A 25,535-nucleotide genomic window follows, 5' to 3' on the forward strand; every position below is an offset into this window, starting at 1 on the left:
ATTTTCTTGATTTTCAGACAAACACAGTGTCTGGATATTACATTGAAATAACATGAGTCTAAATCTAACGCATCCTGAGAGTGTGTATTTGGTCCAGAAACAGTATAAATTATGCCTAAATGAACCTTAAATGATGGTGAAAATATTTCCACTGACCACTTTTGAACTAGTTTTTAACCTTGTAAGGAGGTTCTGTGAACGTCTTAATCGGACGTACAGAAGACGTCAAAAAAAGACGTCAAAAAAAGACGTCATAAAAACTTTCATTCTGGCTCCTCAGTGGACGTCTTTTCAACATCTGAAAAGACATAAAAAGACGTCCACTGGACGTAACTTTGCCCAGTAGTTTCAATTGTTATAACATTAAGCTATGTTGGTGAAACTATAACGGTGAATCAGTGAGATGTTGTTGTCAGATCTTCAGGTGGAGACAGAGCAGAGTGTGAAAGAGACAGATTCAGTCGCTCTGACATGTAAAAGCAGCTGCTCTCTGCCTCAACAAACAACATTCATCTGGTTCAGAAACACAGAGAGATTAACTACAGGAATCATCACAGAGAATCAGCTTCAGCTGCGGTCAGTCAGTCTTCATGATTCAGGAAACTATCAGTGTGCTGTTTCAGGAGAGGAACATCTGATCTCTCCACCTGTTTATCTTCAAGTAGGATGTGAGTACAAACTGATTCTTTAACATTAGTGAAATATTTAACTGATTATTCAGAGATTTTCAGAATTAACTTCAGATTAGTTAAATTCAGCCCATTCATTCTGAATAGATGACATCTTTTATTATTAGACATGATTTATATTTAATAATGTAATAATATGAAAATGAATGTGAATCAAGAATCTGTGTGTAGAGATCCTCTTCATGGGTTTATAAATTAATACATGTACCTTTCTTATCAAATACAATCTCTTTTAATTTCTGCATGTGGATATACTTCAGTTAATGTCAACAACCATAAGTTAAATAGAAGTTAAATAAATTATTCATCATTTACATTTCATCTAGATCCTCCAAAGAGGATCAGTGTCTCAGTGTCCATCAGTCCGTCTGGTGAAATAGTGGAGGGAGATTCAGTGACTCTGATCTGCAGCAGTGACTCAAACCCTCCTGCTCTGAACTTCAGCTGGTTTAAGGAGAATCAAAGCTCAGCTGTTGGATCTGGACAGAGTTTCAACATCTCCAGCTTTAACTCCAGTCACAGCGGACGCTACTATTGTGAGGCTCAGAATCAACATGGATCTCAGAGATCAGCGTCTGTTTCAGTCTCTGTTAAAGGTATTCATTATAAACAGACACTCTTTGAGTTTCATCTGTCTCTAGTGTGAAATGATCTTCATGAATATCTTGTTTCAGGGGTTCAGAGAGCTGCTCCGCACACAGTTACTGGGATTGTGGTGGGATGTGGAGGATTGATCTTCATCATCATCATCACCATGATCATCATTTTGTTTATTAAGTGAGCCCCTTGCATTACAAAGTAATTTCACAAATTAACACAAATGCAGAATTTCTTAAACTTATTGTAAAATGTTAAATGTTACTTGCAATAAATTACTGTTCAGTTTGTAACAAAATTTCCAGGAAGAAGAGGAGAGACAGTGGAGCTGAAGATGTCAGACAAAATCAGGTTTGATAAAACATACCTCAATCTACAAAGGCAGCAAGATCATGATGTGGATTATATATTTGACTATAAAAATTAAGACTTAAAAAGTAATGTACTGTTGCTTGACTAATATTTGAGAAAATAGTTTAGATTGATCTTGTGATATCTGTGTGATTGTTATGTTATGAAACAGCAGGGGGATCGTGTCAGCAGATCAGGAGAAACTGCTCCGACCAATGACGATCCAGTGTATTCAGTAGCATCAGCCAATCAGACGGATGATCTGTATGCCATGGTTCAAGTGAAGAAACCCAAACGCTTAGGGAGAGAACAAACAGAAAAAGACTCTGGAGATGCTGAAGAGATTCAGTATGTCAGTGTCCATCACTTCAAGAACAAAGACATGAACAAGACTGAAGAGACCACTGAGATGCAACATCCATCTGATTCCAGCAGGTGATGAATGATTCATCTGAACCCAAACGAAACACATTCAATGCTTTATCAGACCTCTTGTTTTTGTGTTGTTGAAATGATGCATTGTCACGTGCTGGAGTAACATCATCATATTCATAAACTTTCTCCCCAGATCTGAGGACGTGATCTACAGCTCAGTCAAATGAAGAACATGTGGTCGATCTGATGCTCACAGGAGACCTACTCAGCAAAATCTCCAGTGTTAATTTAACACTCTGAGTGTGGACTCATATAAACTCTGAAGCAGTGTTAAAAGTAACACTGAAGCAGGTTTGAAATTAATGAGATAATTAAGAAATTAATTGAGTTATGATTTAGCATTATTGAAGACACCTGATGTTAACAAGCAGACTCACCAAACGAGAAAATCACAATTTGTGTGTCACCATTATAGTGATCAGTGTTTGCTTTAGTTGGGATCTTGGCTTGTGACGTTTTACTTTTAAAATGTGTAAAAGGTGGTGATGATTATGTTTTAATGTAATCGTTGTTTGACCTGAAATACTGAACTCATTTAAACTTTTTTCTCTAAGTAAAACTTCCCTTATTGATTGTAACAGCTTTGATTCCAAAATGAAAGAGTCTGTATTCTCTATACTGGCTGTTTTGTAGGCATCTTTTGCAAGTGATTCTGATCTTTTTTTTTTAATAAAAATTTTTGATTTTAGGCACACAAAGATAACAAGAATCAGCGTATGAATCTCAACAACGGTGTCAAACAGCATTTTCAGATAAACCGATCTACTCTGAAAATCACAAAACTAGATACTAAAAATTCACATAAAAACAGCAAAAATGAAATATAGTTAGAATAAAAAGTTAAAAAGACAGTTCAGATCATAATTTATTCATGCCGCAATGCATGATGGGAGCCATGGATGAGTTTTTATTGGCTACAACATGCTTTTTTGATGGTCACCATTGTTGTGATGCTCACGCTGATTTTTGATGTCTGTGTGTGTTAACTAACAAAATCTTTTTTTTATTTTTATTTAGAACTAACTTTTAAAAACATGTCATAATATTCCAAAAATGCTGGGTTGCTTACTTTTTTCACTGAATTTATGTATACAGTAAACTCAGGCATTCAGGTCACTCCATGTCAATTAGTTCAAACCACAATCAATAGTTTGGTGAGTCTGCTTGTTAACATCAGGTGTCTTCAATAATGCTCAATCATAACTCAATTAACTGCTTAATTATCTCATTAACTTCAACTCTGCTTCAGTGTTACTTTTAACACTGCTTCAGTGTTTATATGAGTCCACACTCAGAGTGTTAAATTAACACTGGGGATTTTGCTGTGTGGGATTCAGTCCAGGTCATGTTCCAGCTCCTTCTCTGCTTGATTTCACACATTTACACAATGGACTGTTCTGCTGTTTGGACATTAATGGCTTTCAGCTTAAAGTCTTCTCATCCACCCATGAACTCAGCAGCCGATTTCACCAGAGGAATCAAGTCATTCTTTCCAAGTCACAAACTAGTCTCTAGTTAAATCCCAAGTCCTCAAAGAGTTAAAGTTAATGAGATAATTAAGTGACTAATTAAATGATGATTGTGCATTAATGATTAACACCTGCCATTATTGAGAATTACAGAGGATCAGATTATGATGTTTTATTGGTTAAAATGATGCCACCATCATGGAGATCAGTGTTTGATTTAGTTGAGCTCTTGACCCTCGTTTTGTTGTGCTAGGTCTCTCTCTGTAGCTTTATATGTGTTGTTGTAGAAACCAGAGATATGCAATTAACATATAGGCACAATGAGCTGGTGTTATATTCAAAATAATGTCTTTTTTCATAAGTTTGTCTTTTGAATAATTGTCCCAGAGAAACTACAGCACACAAAAAAGGTACTACATCATTTACAGGAAATAGATTTTAAATCTGTGTAATACATACACGAATTTGATCTCAAGTGCTTTTGAGACACACACAGATAGAACCAGCATATGAATCTCTACAATGGTGACAATCAACAAAATACTTCATGTTACAATACATGTAAAACTCCCATAATGCACTGTAGTATGAATAATTATTTGTCACCACTGTTGAGGATCACATGATAAATGATCATGACTAAATGCATAATCCTAAACAGCTTCTTTTTCTTCTTAATATTGAAGTATTGTGTTGATAATATTTAATAAAACATTACTGTTTTTTTTAAGATTAACAAATTTGAATCAAGATTATATATTCATTAAGATCATATATTCATCAAAAGCATTAGTTACCTGCTAGTTTGTTTCTGCAGTGCACAAATGTTTGCTGTGAAACAGTAATGCATTTGCTTAGAAGCAAACTTATCAAAACCATTAAAAGGCTCAAGAGCCCAAATGAAGCAAATACTCACCACAATTATGGTGACAAAGTTATTTTTTTATTTCCTTCCAACTGATTTCATCCAAGGCTGTGATTAAAGTCATTTGTAGTTTTTGTGTTTCTCTTTTCTTCAGTGATGTTGATTGTTAACAGCAGGTGTTCATCACTAATGCACAATCATAATTTAATTAGTTACTTAATTATCTCATTAACTTTAACTCTTTGAGGACTTAGGATTTGACTCAAGACTGGTTTGTGACTTGGAAGGAATGACTTGGTTCCTCCTCTGATGAAATCAGCTGCTGAAATCATGGGTGGGGCAAAAATATGGCAGGACTTTTACTTTCTGACTCCTGGAGTGTCCACCTCTGTACATTACATTTTAACATTGTCAGAAAGTCTTTTTTTTCATTATGACATCACTATGACAATTTAGCACATTTTACACTTAATTGTTGCTCTGGTCTGTTTAAAAGCCTAACCAAGTTATAGTCATTTAAGGCTACCTGCTCATACGACATATTTTTCAAGTTTCTATTTTTATTTTGCTATTGAGAGTATTGATGTTGTTAGTGACTTGTAACCAAAATTTTAACAATTTAAAATTAATTAAAGTTACAAAAAGGCCAATGGATGGCAACAAACTTTGCACTGTAAGTTGATGAGTTGATTTACCTGCCTCTGGTCACAGAGTCTTGTAGATGGATGCTGAGACTTTTTAAGTCCATGGCTGCTATACGCTGTGTATCCCACCAGCTGACAACCTGGGTGTCAAAATACTTTTGGGTAAACTGGCCGTGTGTGGAATCAAACAGACCAGAACAAAAACAGACATTCAGACACAGAACCAGTGTTGCTAAGTGTTGAGGGGTAAAACTGCTTTCATGAATGAAAATAATCTGCTTTAATATTTGGTTTTTCCCATAGTGTGGAAATGTAATGTGAGTGTACCGTATCAGTGTGAGGAAATTGATTCAAAGTAAGCAAACATGTAGATATTTATTATGATGAATATGATTTGGGAGCAGGGGGCTGTTCCATAAAAGCCGCTTAGAAAAGCGGGGATTAAAGTCCAACACCTGACTTGAATGAGCCGAGCTAAACATCCGCGCTTAAATTGGTTCCATAACAGTAAGTTGAGGATCATGTGATCTTACTAATTTGAGTCAGGTTTAAATAGTCTAGATAATTGCGCGTGCACGCCATTGTTTAAAAGTCCTGAAAAGTCGAGCATGGGTCAATCGATTTACTGTGGGCTACCATGGCAACAAAAGGAAAAGATAGAGCAGCGATGTTCACGGCAACGGAACAGCGTTTGCTTTTGGAAACCTATGAAGAATTTAAAGATGTCATCACCAAAAAAGGCAATACAGCAGCAATAAATAAAGCAAGAGAGAAAGGTTGGCAGGAAATTGCTGATCGTCTCAATGCGTAAGTAGCGGTGTAAGCTATTTAAAATACTTTATCAACATTGAATGTGTGTCACAATACATTGCAAAGTTTGTGTGTGAATAACCGTAATGTAAATTGCTTTCACGCAGCAGCAACTTAAGTGAAGGAAAAAGAACCTGGCAGCAGGTGAAAATAAAATATAAAAATATAGTTCAGAATGGTAAGTAAATCCAATGGTATGTATATATGTAATCAATGCCAGCTTGAAGTTACAACTATTCAGGTTTTTTTAATGTATTTTTTTTAATTGCAGCGACCAAAAAGAAGACTGAGGTTGCTGGCACTGGGGGAGGGCCACCACCAGCCAGCTTCACTCCTGCAGAGGAGCTGGCTTTGGAAATTAATAAAGGGAGGCCCGTCCTTGAGGGAATAGAGGGGGGCACATCATCTAAAATTATATCACGTAGTATAAGGAGTGAGTATATAAAAGGTGTGTGTTTTATTATCATTATTCCTTCCTGACTAACTGATTTCCTCCTTCCTTAGGCATTGTAAGCCTAAGTACACCATAGCAGTAATGTCACGTAGAGGTACTTGTGCTACTGTAGTGGTGCATTTTGGTAAAAAAAAAATATTTTTTTTCTATCAAGATTCTGTATGCTTTATGGATCCACCAGACATCATGTTGCCTGTGAGTATGAGAACTTTTAAATCAGTCATGTAAGCTAATGAGTTTAACTAAGTTTAATCAGTCTCCTCATCCTCCTCAACTGATGGGCCTTCTCCCTGTGACCACTGTGTCTGCATGTTCAAGGAGGCCTGAGGTAGTCACAGGTTCCATGTGATACTGTATTGAATATTAAAAAGTGTACTTGTGTGATAAAATGATCATAATGTGTTTTCAGGATGCTGACACTGTTCTAGAGCCCTCTCAGTCTGGGACCACATGTGACAAAGTGAGTATTAAGAAATGAAAACAATGTGACAAGAGTATTCAATGAAATAACTTAAATCTATGCTGCTACAGAACCCAGAAAACCTAAAAGGAGTGTATAAACGCAACCTCCTTAAACAAATGGAAGCGATTGATATCAACATCCAGTATAAAAAACTGAAGATGAGGAAGTTGGAGCTGGAAATTCAACAGCTACAGAAAAATGCAAGTACACAAGCAACTACAATGTCACATGCCCTAGGTGGAGTCACTCTGAGGTGCTTCATACACTGAAACCTTGACTTTTTCAGCCCAAATGCCATCTCCATACGACCTCTTGTGCGTGCATGGGCAATGTTGTAGCGGTGCTGTGCCTCTGTCTGGGGCTCCTGATAGGGAGTCAAGAGGTAAGGCAGGCATGGGTATCCCTTGTCTCCCAGCAAAACTCCTGAGAATTCTCCTGTATAGACAGAATGAATATATATATAATGTAGTTTTTTTTCTCTTCTTTTTTTAAGACTTTTTGCGATTTTAAGTGATTACTAGCATACCTCTTGCTAGTTGCTGGTAGAGAGATGAGGCTCTAAAGATTCTGGAGTCATGCACAGAGCCTGGCCATTTGGCCTCTACATTTGTGATGATGCAATCTGGTGCCCAGCTTAGTACAGAACACTTAGTGCTAGAGCATAGCCTTCAATATCATCTCAGTGGGACCGTACCTGTACATTGATGCTGTGTACTGATTTCCTATTCACAAAGTCCGCTTCATGTGGACCAGACGGACACTTAATACGCACATGGGTGCAGTCCAATGCACCGATAACATTTGGGAAACCTAGGAAAATTATGTTTGTTTTAAATATGTCCCATGTAAAATCAACAGTCAAGAAATATTTCAATGTTTTATAGTTATTTGAACTTACCAGCTATTCCATAAAAGGCATGTTTAATGGTACGAATAGCTTCGTGGCCAGGGAATGTGATGAACACATTGAGTAGTCTTTTTAAAGAAAGGTACACAGTTCGTACAGAGCGGCAAACTGATGCTTTGTGTAACAGGGTTAAAAAGAACATTTGATTTAAAGAGTATTGTGTGAATTTCATAAAATAGGGCATTTGTTTATATTTGTTGGTGTTAGAAGGCTCCCTTCCTGTGGCTATTAATGGTACTGCAGATATTGAATTTTGTCGCTCTTCTCTTGCTGTACCGCAGCAGATTCAAGTGTCGACGCTGTGGGTATGTATGGTTTTTCATGCTCTGACGCATTAACAAATTAATTGTGAAAATTATACGTTTCAAGTGAATCTTTTCGACGCAATATATTTCATACATATATGTGAACATATAGATAATGCATTTAACACTTTAACACGGTTGTTGAGAGTATTATAAGATGTATTGGACTTCCATGTGCGTCACACGTGCGAGCACGGATTCATTTCTCGTGACGATTGCATCTGTCTTATCTATCTGACGATTATTTGTATTATGAGTTGGGTGAATGTGAAATTTCTATCTTTCTAGTTCATATGGATGTCTGCAGTCTGTCAACAGCCAATGTAAATTGTCTTTCTTCTTGTTGTTTCCAAAAAAAAGGTATGTTGCTTTCATGTTTATTCTGTTATAATTGTTAACAAATGTTATTTGACAATTAATGAAGAATTACTGATGTTGTCTGCAATTAACCAATCCTGTACATTTACATTGGTGTACTTATTATAAGTATTATGTTAAGTTTTTCACATTGTATATCATTACTATGTGTTTAATGTGAATAATACGAGTTAGTGGTACGGCAGCAGATTCAAGTGTCGACGCTGTGGTTCATATGGATGTCTGCAGTCTGTCAACAGCCAATGTAAATTGTCTTTCTTCTTGTTGTTTCCAAAAAAAAGATAAATTCGAGCTGAACCCCATTTGTGAGTGTGTCCTTCCACATCCGTTACACTGGTGCCGTGACTCCGTGGATCCCTTGATCAGCTTGATGCAGATCGACCGTGATTGCTGTGTGCAGATCGAGTTCATTGGTGGTTCGAATCTTCGTTGCTGTGAGCAGGTCAAGTTCGTCAGAAGGATCAAGTCTTCAATGCTTTGGATGCGGACAGTATACACATACTCACACACTGTCATTGGGACTGTACATTAGTTTATTACATACACAACGCATGGACACATGGAATGTAGTTCTGATTTGACTGTATATAATTTCATGTAGTGAGCTTCCTCATAGTCAATCTCGTTGATATTTTTCTTGTTTTATTATTTTTTTTTTATTTTTTTTTTATGCACAACTTTTGATTTCATTATGGCTGAGAAACCTGAATATGATGGTGATCTAGACGCATCATGTTATGGTAACATGGGCTTCCCTAGAGGAAGGGGTACATGGTTAGTGAGTAGTGCCGAAGGTGGTACTTTTCGTGAAGACGTTAGTCGGGGGGTTGGACGACCACAGTTATATGATGACAACGGTAGGGGTATTGGGTTGAGTCAGTTCCCGGGCGGTACTCCTGTTGGTCGGGTTCCTGGTGAGGGTCCATACACCTCGACACCTGGTGTTGATAGAGTTGCTTTTGACCACCTCACAGACATGGTAGGCCAGTTAGGTTCGCAAATTGGCGAGTCGATAGTTGCAAAACTAGTGTCTGCTGGCTTAGTTAATGCAAATGCTGATTGCCAAACCAATTCGCTCAGTTACACTCGGACACCAGCACGTACAGAACAGTGTACACATACACAAATGATGGCACCAAATGTTACAGTGCACATGAAGTTGATGGCGATGGCTCTGATAAGTATGGCACTGAGGAGTGGGTGGACAGGACAAAAGCTTACTTAAGAAAGCAGAAGTGCCCTGTTCATGAGCAGGCCGAAGAGATAATGAGTAGACTAGCTGGAAAGGCAAGAGATGTTTTCAAAGTCAGCCTTCGCAGTGATGATATGCTCAACGTCAGACAGGAACCTGAGTTAATTTATAGCATTCTTATGCAGTACTTCAGTGAATCTACCTCTTGCCTGCCACTCGCAGATTTTTATGCCACTCTCCCCAGAGCCAAAGAGAATCCTGTGGACTACTGGATTCGAATTAACAAAGCGGCTGATCTGGCAGATGAGGGACTGCGAAGACAAGGCAAACGTTTCGACAACATAGGAGAGGAGGTAACACGGATGTTTGTTAAATTTTGTCCTGACCCCAATTTGGCGAGTATGTTCAGATGCAAGCCTGTTCAAGAATGGAGTGCAAAAGAAATACAGAGCAGGATTGATGATTACCAGAGGGAATTTAGAAGCCGGGGAAATAGTACAGCGAATCTACGGAGCCACACAACTGCAGTGTTCAACAGTGAACATGTTATGTACGATTGCCCCAAGACTGAGTCGCCTTCTGTTCCAGCCCAATCATTCAGTTCTATGCCTGATAGTCAGGTACGTCGTCAGCCAGAGCCTACACCAGCACCCAATCTGGCACCTCATCAGCCCTCCTCCTGCTCAACTCCGGCCCCAGCGATGTCTCAACACACACAACAGGCTGAGAGTCAGTTGCTCACTCGAATGATGGAGATGATGGAGCAGCTCATGGGCAGGGTGCAATTTCGTGATGTTTCCAACCCAAGGCATGGCTCTAGACAGCAGCGCAGTTTTGTCAGAAGTGCCTGTCGAGTCTGTAATGACAGCAAACACACCACAGTGACACACTGTATGACAGACAAACTGTGTTTTGCATGCTTCTCCCCAGGGCACACAAAGAAGGATTGTCCTAAACGCTCCCCTGCCCAGACACAACATGAGGGAAACTAGCAGACCCGTATTTGGAGGGAGGCAGTGCGGGTCCTCATTGTAACTCCCAAGCCATTGATGATTGTGAGTCTGAGAATACATACCTTTTAGCCAAAGGAAGTCTTGATCATTCAGAAGTCATTTATCAGAACACGCACATTGTAGGGGGACGTGACAGTCTATTTTATACGCCAGTGAAGATTGGGGACACGGTGACATTAGATGCAATGTTGGACAGTGGTTCGATGGCCTGCACTATAAATGAGTCTGCTGAAATGAAACTGAGATCAGCTGGTGCAGTGGATGAATCCAGTGAGTTCAAAACTGATGTCACCCTTGTAGGCTGCGGAGGGCTGCGTGTGAAACCTAAATCATCATTCAATCTTACCATAGAAGTGTATGGTATAAAGATGGCAGTACCCACCTTAGTGGTTCCTGGACAACATGATGAGCTGATAATTGGGACTAATGTCATTAAACACATTCTCCGATACTTCAAACTATGCGATGGATTTTGGCAAGCTCTGTCTAATCCAACTTCAGCAGACCCTGAGTGTGAAAGTTTCTTGTCGATGCTTGCTGGATTGGACCGCTGGAGAGGAGAAGAGATTCCTGGGAAGATAGGAACAGTCAGATGCAATTCAGCTGTCCAGCTCGAGCCGGGCCGTGAGTATTTAGTATGGGGGAAGCTGCCCAAATCTGCTGTTGTGTCCCCGGGAAGTGCAGTCATGACTGAACCTACATCTTCTCACTCAGCTCCCAGAGGTGTTATGGTGGCTAGGCTAATCACGTCTCTGTGGCGAGATGGATGGGTCCCCTTGAAACTTATCAACACATCAGGGAGTCCAGTGTTATTGAGACGGAATGCAAAAATTGCAGATCTTTATCCGTGCATTGCGCTTGAAGATCTTGATGACGCCAATACTGTCGATCCTTTCCTGGTAAACTGCCCCACAAGGTTGTCTGATGATGAGGCCGAAGTGTCACCTGTGAGCGAGCGACTGAAGTCAGTTGGGCTGGACAGTCTTAACATTGACTCGTGTGATATCTCAGATGCATGCAAGCAACGGTTGCTGAACCTGATTCTGAGTTATGAAGAAATCTTTTCACGTGGCCATCTTGATTGTGGGGAAGCAAAGGGTTTCGTGCACAGAATACACCTCTCAGACACCAGACCATTCAGGCTTCCTTTCAGACGGGTAGCACCCGGTCAATATCAAAAACTGCGTCAGGTGCTGACTGAAATGGAGGAGAAGGAGATTATTAGGCGATCTACCAGTGAGTATGCTTCTCCTCTCGTTTTGGTCTGGAAGAAGAATGGAGACCTGCGTGTGTGCACTGACTTCCGTTGGCTGAACAGGAGAACGCTGAAGGACGCGCACCCTCTTCCTCACCAGGCGGATTGTTTGGCAGCACTTGGCGGTAACGCCCTCTTTAGCACAATGGATTTGACGTCCGGATTCTAATATGCCGCTGCATGAGGAGGACCGCAAGTTTACCGCCTTTACTACACCCATGGGCCTTTTCGAGTACAATCGATTACCCCAAGGTCTCTGCAACAGTCCTGGCAGCTTCATGCGGATGATGACCAACATATTCGGGGATGAAAACTTTCTCAGTCTCCTGTGTTATGTGGATGATCTGATTGTCTTCGGCCCAGATGATAAAATCGCTATTGATCGCTTGGAAATGGTGTTTGGCAGGCTTCGCACACACAATCTTAAGCTGGCTCCAAAGAAGTGTCACCTGATGAGAAAATCAGTGAAGTTCCTTGGGCACATGATTGATCAGACGGGTGTTTCTACGGACCCAAGTAAAGTTGAAAGCATCTCTAAGATAACCAGTTTAGATTTGATGGAGCTTGATGGAACAACTCCTTCTCAGAAGAAGATAAGATCATTCTTGGGAATGGTGAATTATTACCAGCACTTTGTTCCAAACTATTCTGCAGTAGCCAAGCCACTTTTTAATCTTCTGAAGGGTCAAAAGACGACAGCAAGGAATCTGAGGAGGCTGGGTCATGCTCATCAGAATAGGAAGCTGAAATCTAGTGACTGGACACAAGAGCAGGACCAGGCAGTTGAGCGGCTTAAAACATCATTGGTCAAGAGCGTTGTCCTTGCCCATCCAGATTTTGATCGCCCTTTCATACTGGCAACGGATGCCTCCTTAGATGGTATTGGAGCTGTGCTCTCTCAGGTCACAGAGGGGGAGACAAAAGCCAGGCCAGTAGCCTTCGCCAGCAAGTCCCTTTCTCGGTCGCAGCAAAATTATCCAGCACATCGTTTGGAGTTTTTGGCCTTAAAATGGTCAGTATGTGATAAATTCAGTCATTGGCTCAAAGGACATGAATTTACTGTCTTGACTGACAATAATCCTTTGGCTCATATACTTAGCCACCCAACGTTGTTCGCAGCAATCAAGTTTGGGTTTTGTAAGTTGGCTAGCTGCAACTTTGACATAAAGTATGTGCCTGGTCCCCAGAACATAGTCGCTGATGCCCTGAGCAGGGTTCCATTTGTCAAAACTGATGTCACGCAGAGACTGCTCAAAGAGCCATATGGACCACTACTGGCTGGATCCAGAGGGATGTCCACAGATTCTGTGCAGGATGCATTCAGGCGTTCCTGTGATTCAGATAGGAGGCTGGGTGTCATTAATCTAGGCCAGTCATGCAGACCAGACATAAAGCATACCAAAGACCTTCTAACTGTCTCGAATGCAGATGTCTCTGCTATATTGAACTTGCATGTTGAGTGGAACATCGGTGCCAGAGCACGAGCAATGTCTGTCATTGTTCACTTACCTCAGTTGATGTCAGAAGGGCAGGACACGTTGCCAACATATTCAGAACAGGAGCTGCATGAAAAACAGCTCTCAGACAAAATTCTGTCAAGAGTCTTGTATTATGTTGAGCGTCAGCGTAGGCCTTCAAGAAGAGAGAGGTCAAAGGAATCAACGAGTGTTCTTCGATACCTGAGGCACTGGGAGAAACTTGTTGTCAGAAGTGGTATCTTGTACAGAGTGTCCTGTGACCGACTATCAAGGAAAAAACGCTTTCAGTTTGTGGTTCCAGAGTCTTTAGTGAGTGTGATCTTGAAAGGAATCCATGACGACTGTGGTCACCAAGGTCAGTCGCGGAGTGTTAGCCTTGCAAGGCAGCGCTTCTTTTGGCTGAACATGGAGCGAAATGCGAGAGACTATGTGCGCCTGTGTCATCGCTGCACTGTGAGCAAAACGATTGATCCTTCTGGTAGAGCACCCCTGGAGAACATTTTAACAAGTAGACCGTTAGAGCTTGTCTGCATAGACTTCTGGTCAGCTGAAGACTCTACTAACAAGTCTGTTGACGTTTTGGTGATAACCGATCACTTTACGAGGCTAGCACAAGCCTTTGTGTGTAGAGATCAATCTGCCAAACAGGTTGCCAGGATAATATGGAACAGGTATTTTTGCATCTACGGCCTGCCAGAACGCATACATAGCGACCAGGGTCCGAGTTTTGAAAGTAAATTGATCCGAGAGCTTCTAAGGGTCTCTGGAGTGAACAAGTCGCGCACAACACCGTATCACCCAATGGGTAATGGAAGTGTGGAGCGCTTTAATAGAACCCTTGGAAATATGATTCGGGCTTTGTCACCAGATGTGAAGCGAGATTGGCCGAGACGGTTGCAGACACTGACATTTCTGTATAATTGCACAATCCATGAGACGACAGGATATGCTCCTTTTTATTTGATGTTCGGGCGTGTACCCCGTCTGCCCATTGACATTCTGTTTCGCTCTGTATCCACTCTGGTCAAAGATCTGAAAGAAGCGTTACAGATCGCACAAGAACATGCAACAAAAGAACAGAACGAACATGCAACAAAAGAACAGAACAGACATGCAGAGTTGTACAACCGAAGGGTAAAAGGACTACTCATCGAAACAGGTGACCAGGTGCTCTTAGCCAATAAAACCGAAAGGGGTGAGAAGAAAGTTGCTGACAGGTGGGAGTCAAAAGTTTACACTGTTGTGGATCGTAAACCAGACACTCATACTTACAGGATCCGTAACCCAGCCACAGGTCAGGAAAAAGTGGTTCATCGAAACCTATTGATGTTGGTGAATTTCTTACCAGTGAACGTAGAGCACCCTCAGTCTGATCAACTTTCTGGTGTTTCCACTTCTTGCCAGAGGTCATCTTCAGTCCTGTCATTGTGTGCAGTGGAGGATGAGTCTTTGGGAGGAGATGCGGTAGTATCTGAGCACACAGAGGATAGCTACAGCAGTGTTACAATGGATGACTCGGTGATGACGAGAGGCAAGGTGATAGCCTCATGTGATGATGCTGACGTTAATTGTGAGGATGATTCTATGTCAGTTCAGGAATCTGATACCAGAAACAGAACGATAAGTTGGGTTTCGGAGCTGCCTGAAGGATCACATCATGAGTCTGATCAAACCCCAAGTGGAGTTCTGGTAGATCCGGTAGCTGAGGCCTTCCTTTCTGCACCAAAAAGCCATGTATCTGACATGTCAAGAGATGTAAGAACATCTGTTTCTGATGGAGACACAAGAGGCGGTTCAGATTCACATGAATCCGATTCTGAGATAGTCCTGTCTGCCCAGCCACCCTCTCAAACTCCTACCAACACACATGTAGCTGACACTGATAATGTACCGCAAAATTCTAGCTCAGTCACACAGGTTAGGACACGTTTTGGTCGAGTCGTTAGACCTGTTGAAAGATTAATACATGTAATGTCTACACAGGCTGTGGTTCAAGATACAAAACACAATGTTCAAGCTGTTTGCAAGTCATTGCTTAGGGCTTTCTCTGCTTAGAACAAGACTTTTGGTTTCGTGCCTGTTGGCATATTGTCTAAAATAGTGTTAAAGCTGTTTTATAGTCTAAAAGCAGTAGTTCAGATTATGCACATACCTGAAGAAATGGGTTGCCTTCACAACTTTGAGTACACCTTGTGTATCTTTAAATTGTTTTTTTTTGTTTTGGTATTGTAATGGTGAATAGAGTATGGAAGGATATTGCGGAATGTATGTAGATGTTCTGCTGTCAGTAGCTGGTGAGAGAGCTTAGCGCTACTCTCTCATCACTTCGTCCTTAAGGGATGATTGGTTTTTGACTGTTCTCCTATAGGAGTTACTTTCGTATTGTGAAATTTATTATTGTGAAGGAAAAGTGTTTCGTTGTTGATATTCCCCTGGTCATGCATATATTTTATGTAATTCAGTGTAGGTGGATGTAACAGGGTTAAAAAGAACATTTGATTTAAAGAGTATTGTGTGAATTTCATAAAATAGGGCATTTGTTTATATTTATTGGTGTTAGAAGGCTCCCCTCCTGTGGCTATTAATGGTACTGCAGATATTGAATTTTGTCGCTCTTCTCTTGCCGTACCGCAGCAGATTCAAGTGTCGACGCTGTGGGTATGTATGGTTTTTCATGCTCTGACGCATTAACAAATTAATTGTGAAAATTATACGTTTCAAGTGAATCTTTTCGACGCAATATATTTCATACATATATGTGAACATATAGATAATGCATTTAGCACTTTAACACGGTTGTTGAGAGTATTATAAGATGTATTGAATTTCCATGTGCGTCACACGTGCGAGCACGGATTCATTTCTCGTGACGATTGCGTCTGTCTTAACTATCTGACGATTATTTGTATTATGAGTTGGGTGAATGTGAAATTTCTATCTTTCTAGTTCATATGGATGTCTGCAGTCTGTCAACAGCCAATGTAAATTGTCTTTCTTCTTGTTGTTTCCAAAAAAAAGGTATGTTGCTTTCATGTTTATTCTGTTATAATTGTTAACAAATGTTATTTGACAATTAATGAAGAATTACTGATGTTGTCTGCAATTAACCAATCTTGTACATTTACATTGGTGTACTTATTATAAGTATTATGTTAAGTTTTTCACATTGTATATCATTACTATGTGTTTAATGTGAATAATACGAGTTAGTGGTACGGCAGCAGATTCAAGTGTCGACGCTGTGGTTCATATGGATGTCTGCAGTCTGTCAACAGCCAATGTAAATTGTCTTTCTTCTTGTTGTTTCCAAAAAAAAGATAAATTCGAGCCGAACCCCATTTGTGAGTGTGTCCTTCCACATCCGTTACATTTGCTGATATTCTCTGCATCTCCAACTGTGTACAAGAATGTTCCACTGGCAAAAAAGCGAAGTGCAATGCACACCGTCTGTGGGACTGTGAGCGCTCTGTTGCAGCGTGTATTATTTGCAATGTAAATTGGGGCTTAGTAATCTACAAATATATGCAATCCCATCTCTTGAGAACCTATATCGCTCATACAGGTAGCTGTCATTAAAAGCCAATGGGTCTGACCTGTCTCTGAAAGTTCTCTCTCTTTGAAATGCCCTCCGCAAGACTATAGCTCCCTCATCCACCACCTCATCTATGAAAGGACACGACATGGTTAAGTGTGGAAACGATTTCAGCTCCCTATTTATATACTTTTAATTAATTACCAAACTCATTAACCAAACTCACCAATTAAACACACAAGTTTTGAACATTTCTTAGTGTATTTATACCTTATAATTTCTTACATTTATTAGTAAAGTACATTTGCTTATTTATTAAAAAAAAACATTTTTATTAATAGTGGTTAAGTAAAATAAAATGACATCGAAATACCAGAAGGTGAGTATAAATGGTATGCTCGTTAGAACTGAACTCAGACTTAGCCTGAGAGTTAGCCTGCCCTGGACCAGGTTAATTTGCCAGCATAAGTTGCCGGGGTAACTGAGTTTGAACTTTTGTAAGTTTGATTTATGAAACCGAATCTACCAAAAATTATCCTGAATAACCGAAATAAGCCTGGCTTACACTCTAATCTTGGTTTATGGAACAGCCCCCAGGTCAGCTAGGCAATGTACACAGCAAAATGTCCAGTGTTAATTTAACACTCTGAGTGTGGACTCATAAAAACACTGAAGCAGTGTTAAAAGTAACACTGAAGCAGAGTTGAAGTTAATGAGATAATTAAGAAGTTAATTGAGTTATGATTGACCATTATTGAAGACACCTGATGTTAACAAGCAGACTCACCAAACAAGAAAATCACAATTTGTGTGTCACCATTATAGTGGTCAGTGTTTGCTTTAGTTGGGATCTTGACCCTTCAGTTATTAACTTTAGGTTTTGTGTGGCTGTGGTAACTGCGTTTTAACATACAGACCAGAGCCCAGGCAATCTTATGGATTTTACTATGGTTCAATAATGGTCAATCATAACTCAATTAACTTAATTAACTTCTGAATTATCTCATTAACTTCAACTCTGCTTCAGTGTTTTTTTAACACTGCTTCAGTGTTTATGTGTCCACACTCAGAGTGTTAAATTAACACTGGAGATTTTGCTTTGTACGAAGCTTTAAGCTCTCATTCCCTTTCTGAGTTTGTGAATTTTACTATTACGCAGGCCTACTGCAGACGTGTGCAGTGTTACACAGCAAAAGCCAATTAAACCCATTATAATCAGTGATATTTATAGCTTTGGATGCAGCACAAAACGATTTGACATGACAAATCAGTAAACTGATGCCATCCAGTGTAGACAGATAAAACATCATAATCTGATGTAGCAAAAAGAAAAGACAAATGCAAAAGCCAAAGCCAAAAGAAAAAGCATAAGCTTGTTTTTTTATATATATTTATTTTAACATGTATGATCAGTGTACAGTAAGTACAGTTAACAGTGCAACACCTCCACTTCACCCTTGATCTTATCAGTTGTTTGAGTGATGGCGAGTCACAAGACTTGTTTCTAAGTACTTGAGCTGTTAAGAATTATTCCTTTGTACTAACCAAATATGATAACAAACCCTTTTCAGAAGCTTCATTGCTAGTCGTGGTGCTTATAAAAGTGGAGATGTGTGTATTTGTGTTTATTTATAGAGTTGTGATGGTTCAAGTGGTGATGAGTGTTAGAATGAACCTCTTTTCTCTGAATTATCTGCTCTTGACATCTGGTGAGTCACAGTTGTTTAGTGCTGTTAGCTTTTTTGCATTTGCAAGTATCCATTCTACACATCTAAAGCACTCTCAGGCTGTCAATCATTTTTTTCTGATGTTGTGTTGGCTGACATGTAGAGGGCTGAGCTTAAATTCAGCACCTTTAAATGGTTTATGTGTTCAGTTTGCACAGTTCTGTGTCAGCATGATCACTTCTGCTTTTCTGCAACACCCTCCAGCAGTACTTTTCACTCCAGCAACAAATTAATTTATTCAGCTACATGTATAAATAAGCTTTGCTGCTCTGTGTTTTGTATTTCAGGAGTTGACCTACAATCAACAATTCTCTAAAAAACATTATTCAGACACTTCATGTTTAATGGTCTAATTAATTTGAATTGTATTTAATAATTATACTTTCAAGAAAGCATTTGGATTGGGTTTGTAAAAGCTGATTTCATGCATGTTGTGGCATGAGTTTTTGTTGAGTTTACACAGTTTTGACCAGCACTTATCACCAGCGTGATCTGTTCTGAGTGATTCAAAACAGTGAATCATTTTGTGAAGTAATCGATTCAATTTGTTCGATGCTTCTAAAAGGCCTATTTCTCCCATCACTACAACTAAGTGCAGTAGTTTAACGGCCCAAACACAGAGAACACAAGGAATAGGACCATTGAAACAAACAACTGACAGAAACACAAGGGCTTTATATACACTGGAGAGCAAATAGGACCAATGAGTAACATGACAACAAACAATGAGTGCGCTCAATGAGGCTAACTGTGGAAACAAACAGGGGCAGAACACAGGGGAACATGTAACATCATACTGCACATACTTTCTGCTGTTCTTCTGCGGAAGAGGGCTACTTTTATACAGTTGCCATGGGTTGTTTTTTTAGTCTGCGGGTTGAAGCAAACTCCCCGCCCCAACAGAATGTGATTTCCACTGAGGGGAAAGGAGGTTTTGACCCACGGAACACAATTTCGGAGTAATTTTAATAGTTATTTTCCACCAGAATGTAACTGGGCTAGTTTTGGTTATGATTGGATTAGTTTTGAGTACAAATTGGTCTGGATTTGTTACACAGATCTGGCAACCCTGAAAGACAACTTTAGCTCAAAGGAACATTGACAGACGAGTGTGTGAGAAACTGTACAGTTAGTCAAAACCCCTAGTTTATATTCTGGAGACCTGTTTATACCTCTTTATTCTGTATTTCCACCTCTGTCGTGGATATTGAAGGTGGAAGATGTTCATTCACTCCCCCACCTTCAGTTCCTGCTGGTACTGAGAATTGAACCTGTGACTTTAGGGTCTGACGACTGCACCAAGATACATGCAGTGTGCTTCCGTACTGTTTCTCACATTGTGGCTTCATTTTTGTGAAACATTACAAACATTTACCCATCCAAGATGTGCAATATCCCATAGTGCAGACACTATGGTTATCAGTACCCTTGTCTGTTGATTGGTCCATAATCTTCATCATAAACTATTTAAACATAAAATGTTATGATTGGTCATACTGATTAATTTATGGCTGTAATTGTTGGTCAGAAAAATTACTTGAAGCTGGAAACATTTCCTGTCACATCCGCTCACTTAGGACATAATGACGTCATACTGACATTTTTTTTTTCCCACTGTTTTATAGTCAGCTGTTTACAGTTTTTTCTACAAGAACATATTAACATAACCAGAAATGTATTTTCCAGAAATTTGAAATGTATTATTTATGAATGTTTAAATTCACACTGTCTGACAGACAAAACACACACAATGTATTAACACACATGTGTCTGTTTCCACAGCTCACTGAGGAAATATGCGGGAAAACTCTCCCCTCTTACATTTGTCCCTTTTTCCCCACTTCACTTCACTTCACTTCACTTTACTTCACTTCACTCACCCTTCCTTCCCTTTTCACTCAGAATGGTCAATAGCATAATATAATGTTCACCATGAATGCAAGTGATATTTACAGTCATGTTTGGTATCATTTGAAAGGCCTCAGAGTGACTGGTGCAATTACCTCAATCTTACAAGAAGTAGACTAAAACGTAATACAGATCACAAGACTTAGTTCTGTTATTTAGTTATGTTGCTTATTGTGGAGGGGGTGCTAATACCCAGTGCACAGTTGCTGTGCACTGTCTTTCATGCAAATAACCATCTGTCCCATAAGGTGCTAACTATCAAGTCTAGGACTTGATAAAGCAAATTCATCAAACTCTAATTTAGTTCCTGTCTTCATTTGGGGGATGTTTGTCTTGGGCTGAGCACCAGAGATGTATCTTTGAGGATCTTTGTCTTGTATTGATCTGATATCTCTGAATTGAATATGTAATTGGAATAAACATATTTACCTGACTGATGATAAATTTTCAGTTTTGAGTGGATTCTGTTTGCTCTGAAATGATTGACTGTAGTAAATCACGGTGTATCCTCGCGTCAGGTTAGTAATGGATCCGGCTAACAGTTGACATTAGTTCAAGTGTACTTAGACTGCAAAGGCCAAAAAGGGAATTTCTGTATAGGTCAACTGAATGTTGTTCGACTAGTCTAAATTTGGGCTGGCCTTACCTCTGTTTACTTAGTTTGGGAAATCATGTTGTTAATTGGCTTATATCTATAATAGTGGTCATATCCTGTGGTCTGACGAAACAAAAATTAAACTGTTTGGCCATAATGATAAATGGTATATTTGGAGGAAAAAGGGCGAAGCTCTTTTGAAGTTTGAAGAACACCATCCCAACTGTGAAGTATGGGGGTGGTAGTATAATGTTGTGGGGTTGCTTTGCTGCAGAAAGGACTGGTGCACTTCACAAAATAGATGGTCTCATGACAAAAGAACATTTTGTGGATATATTGAAGCATCATATGAAGACATCAGCCAGGAAGTTAAAGCTTGGGCACAAATGGGTCTTCCAAATGAACAATGACCCCAATGTATGACTGCACTAAAGTGGTTTCATGTTGTGATTACTTAAAAAATTAATTTAACAATGTGAACTTAATTTAGTCTAGTTGATTCAAAAGTTAATTTTTGCATTAAAGTAACAGATTAATAAAACCAATACAGACTTGAATCTCATTGGCTTGAGGATTTTGCAGTGTATTATGGGTAATTTTTGTTCTGTCACCCTCTTGCAGAAGTGTAGCACCATTAGATAGGTATGTGAGCAATAAATCATAAAGTTAGAATCAATGAGCTTGTTCTGTTATATTTTAGAGCAAGACATATAGTCAAATGGCTAAAAATGCAACATTGCATTTCAAACACATTTGTGATCTGTTTGATTAAATGCATTTAAAAGAAGGTCTATATGTTCAGTTGTACTGAGTAGCTGCACTTTAAGTGATTCAGTGTTGTGGACTTATTAAATCCTAATTAAGGGTGGTGGTGTTTCTGAAGTGGCATTATTCAATTTTCTTGTCATTATTAATTACAATTTTCATGTACAATTAACTCAATTATTTTTTGTTGACTCTACTAAGGTTTGTTAAGTTAAGTTTACTTAAACTTCTTTTGTAAAATTAACTAAATTATTGTTTGTTGAAATTACTTAAATTGCTTGGAACCTGTTGAGATAATATTTGTAATTAAACCCAACATTTATTTTCTTTTTGAGTGGAGTGATTTGAGTGAAAGTCATGCATTTAGTTACTTTACTACTACACATTAAGTGTTTGCAGTTTTATATTAAGAAATATTCCTCCTCAGTGGACTCAAATGAAATAAGTTCATAGTACTAACATCGTATGAATGCTAGCTTTTAAACTCGAACTGTTTGAAGCAGTGGGAGTGGAGTTAATTTCCATGGTAGAATTTATGGTGAAATACTGTAAAAATAAATAAATAAGAGCAGTAAATTAATGGATGAGAGCTGTAAATTAACATTACTTTACTGGCACCCCTGCTGCCAGTAAATTACTGTTATTTAATGGCACAATTTTTTACAGTGCAGGGAAAGGCTAAAAGTAGTCTAATGTTAATGAAATCTATTAACAACCCACTTGGCAAAGTTACGTCCAGTGGATGTCTTTTTTATATCTTTGCTGACGTTGAAAAGATGTCCACTGAGGAGCCAGAATGACTGATTTTAGGACAAACACAGTGTCTGGAAATTACATTGAAATAACATGACTCTAAATCTAACGCATCCTGAGAGTGTTGATTTGGTCCAAAAACAGTATAAATTATGCCTAAATGAACCTTAAATGATGTTGAAAATATTTCTACTGAGTACTTTTGAACTAGTTTTTAACCTTGTAAGGAGGTTCTGTGAACGTCTAAATCGGACGTACAGAAGACGTCAGCAAAGACATAAAAATACGTCCACTGGATGTAATTTTGCCCAGTGGGAATGCACATCATGAACTCATCTTTTCGGACAAGTATCATATATGGGTGTTATGTCATAAAATATTATAATACAAAAAAAATTTTCAAGCATTGATCATGAGAGAAATGGTGAGAGGGCAGAATTTAGTCAGCGAACAATACTCTGGCATTTTGACTCACTTGAATGCTTCTGATTTGTTATTGCATTAATACAATGCATCAACAGAATCATGTGTGATTGGTTCTGCTCAGTGCTGTAAAAACTCATCAAAATATGACGCAAAATTAAACGGGTGGATGAAAAACAATTCAGTTGAGTCTTGAAAAAATGGTTTTGCTTAGCAATAGTTTACTGGACATGGAGATCCTTCACGAAAGACGAAACCCTCCTCACTGTTAGCCAGAATGATTTAAATGCTCTTCAGTGTCGGTGTGAAAATATCAAATATTTACTGAATATGGAAATTCAATGAAACACAAAATGCTTGTTTGAAACGTTTTCAGATTCAGAAACATAATGTGGTGGGGTGGGATTTAATTTACTGTTACTATATAAATAAATAAAGGTATTTTACAACAACCAGTAGTTTGAACTCTATTATTTAAGGAGAAGCATGTGGATAGAAATGAGCAATGGTTCAGTTCAGTTTTGGGTGAGAAAATAGAGTTTGGTTAGGAATTGTTTACTGATCATGGAGATGAGCTGGCAACTCAAAAATTCATGATTCAAGTTGATTTTAGACAATAGTTATTTATGATCTCTCTATTCTGTTTTAATGGCAAAGATGAATAACTCCAGAGCTCATTATGACAGATGTAAAGCTTGTGATGTGACTGAACCTGTGTATGAGAATATAACGGTAAGAGTTCCTCTTTCATGAAAGACTAAACCCTCCTCACCTTTAGCCAGAATTAATGAAATGCTCTTCAGTGTTAGTGTAAAAATATTAAATGTTTATCGAATAATATGGAAATTCATGTAACACATAGAGTTTTTTTTTAAATAGTTTTCTGATTTAGAAACTGTAGCTAAGACAGTGGGGCAGGACTGAATGTACTTTCAGAGTGACTCAAGTCATTTTACACCAACCAGAAATATGAAGTATGTTATATATGAATGTTTTCTCTTTCTTTCTTTCTTTCTTTCTTTCTTTCTTTCTTTCTTTCTTTCTTTCTTTCTTTTTTCTTCTTTCTTTCTTTCTTTCTTTCAGCTTGATGGGAAGAGGACGTAGAAGTTGTGAGCTTAATGATTTTACAGAATAATCTATCTTGATGTCTTAAAAGTGATTTAATGCAGCCTAAACGTCCTGTTTGAATGTTAGTTTCCTCTTCACTAAAGACATTAATACCCTGACATGCATGTACAGCTTCTTTAAAACATTTGTGAAATGCCAGAAAAATAAAACTGTCTTGAATTCACATTTACTGTAAAGTCAGTAGATCATTTTATGAAATATATATATTTTTTCAGCTGAGTACATACAAAACACATTTGCATAGAAACGAGAAGTTATTATAATCATTGACAGATTATCTTATCTTGTCTAACATGTTCCAAACTCAACATTTCCTCTTTGTGTACTGCTGATGAAAGCCACTGCGAACAAGGTATGAGCGATTTTATATACTTAATAAAGAGCTTGTACATTTCAGTTTCAATTAAAGGTATGTAAATATGTGAGGAATAAAGAAAGGTCCATGTAGATGATAACACACATTTTAAGATGCTGGACCAGAGCCGTACAGGATGAAATATTGTCTGATCACTGTTGTTCATGAAGTGTCTATGGATCACTGACATGATCTGATATGATAAAACACATTAACCTCTGTTGGACAACAAATTAATTACAACAAATAAATGATTTGATTAAGGACTGATGTGATGTGTCTGACAGTGATTAATTCTGTCCTGTATGCTGTATAATAATTGTTTTTTAATAATATCATTAGTTATGGCTGTGAAGATTGCTGTGATGATGAAGGTCAGAATGACTCTTTCTCTTCCTCTCATCTTTCTGATCATGATTTCTGGTGAGTCACTGTTGTTAAAGTTGTTAAAATGTTTTCTGCAATAGCACATAAAAAAATATCCCTGAAAGAGGAAGTGTGGTTGAAGTTAGCAAAACAGGTGAAATATTGAAATTAAACGATAGTTTTCTTGCCTCCTTTTATCACATCAACTCATCTTGAATTTAGTTGGATTTAATATTTTAGTCTCTACATTGATGTGCTTCATTTTTTATTTTTTTTTCTCTGCATCATCATAATAATTTGTTTTTTTCTGTTTTTCTCATTTGCGGGACTTTTGAAACACTTCTCACTTCACAACAACTGATTGATATTCTTAACATTTTCAAAAAACTCAAGCTTCACTGCTGTTCTTCTGTTTGTTTGTATTGCAGGAGTTTTTGGAGAAAACTGGAATGTGATTTATGAAACTACATCAGTATGTGCTCTCAATGGATCCACAGTAAACATGTCATGCTCGTACACATACCCTCGGCAGTATAAACTGACTGATACATTCTGGATAAAACGTTGGGATGGAGATAAAATCAATTTAAAAGAATATCCCGAGTATAAAGACAGGGTTGAATACATTGAAGACAGACAGAAACAAACTGCTGTTCTCAGACTGCACAACATCACTAA

General features: G+C 38.6%; 1 protein-coding gene and 1 long non-coding RNA gene across 2 annotated transcripts in view; both read left to right on the forward strand.

The window, feature by feature from the left end:
• Positions 1 to 25,535, forward strand: part of LOC132144260 (sialoadhesin-like) — a 120,692-nt gene that overhangs the window by 93,285 nt on the left and 1,872 nt on the right. Inside the window, exon 15 of the mRNA XM_059555040.1 lies at positions 417 to 668. Coding sequence (XP_059411023.1) covers positions 417 to 668 — 252 coding nt within the window. The remainder of the gene's footprint in view (positions 1 to 416; positions 669 to 25,535) is intronic.
• Positions 5,761 to 6,512, forward strand: LOC132144133 (uncharacterized). Its single transcript, XR_009434324.1, has 4 exons — positions 5,761 to 5,857; positions 5,968 to 6,038; positions 6,132 to 6,308; positions 6,469 to 6,512. It is a non-coding gene; the product is annotated as an uncharacterized LOC132144133 (long non-coding RNA).

Source organism: Carassius carassius, chromosome 7, assembly GCF_963082965.1.
Source record: "Carassius carassius chromosome 7, fCarCar2.1, whole genome shotgun sequence".
Lineage (NCBI taxonomy): Eukaryota > Metazoa > Chordata > Actinopteri > Cypriniformes > Cyprinidae > Carassius > Carassius carassius.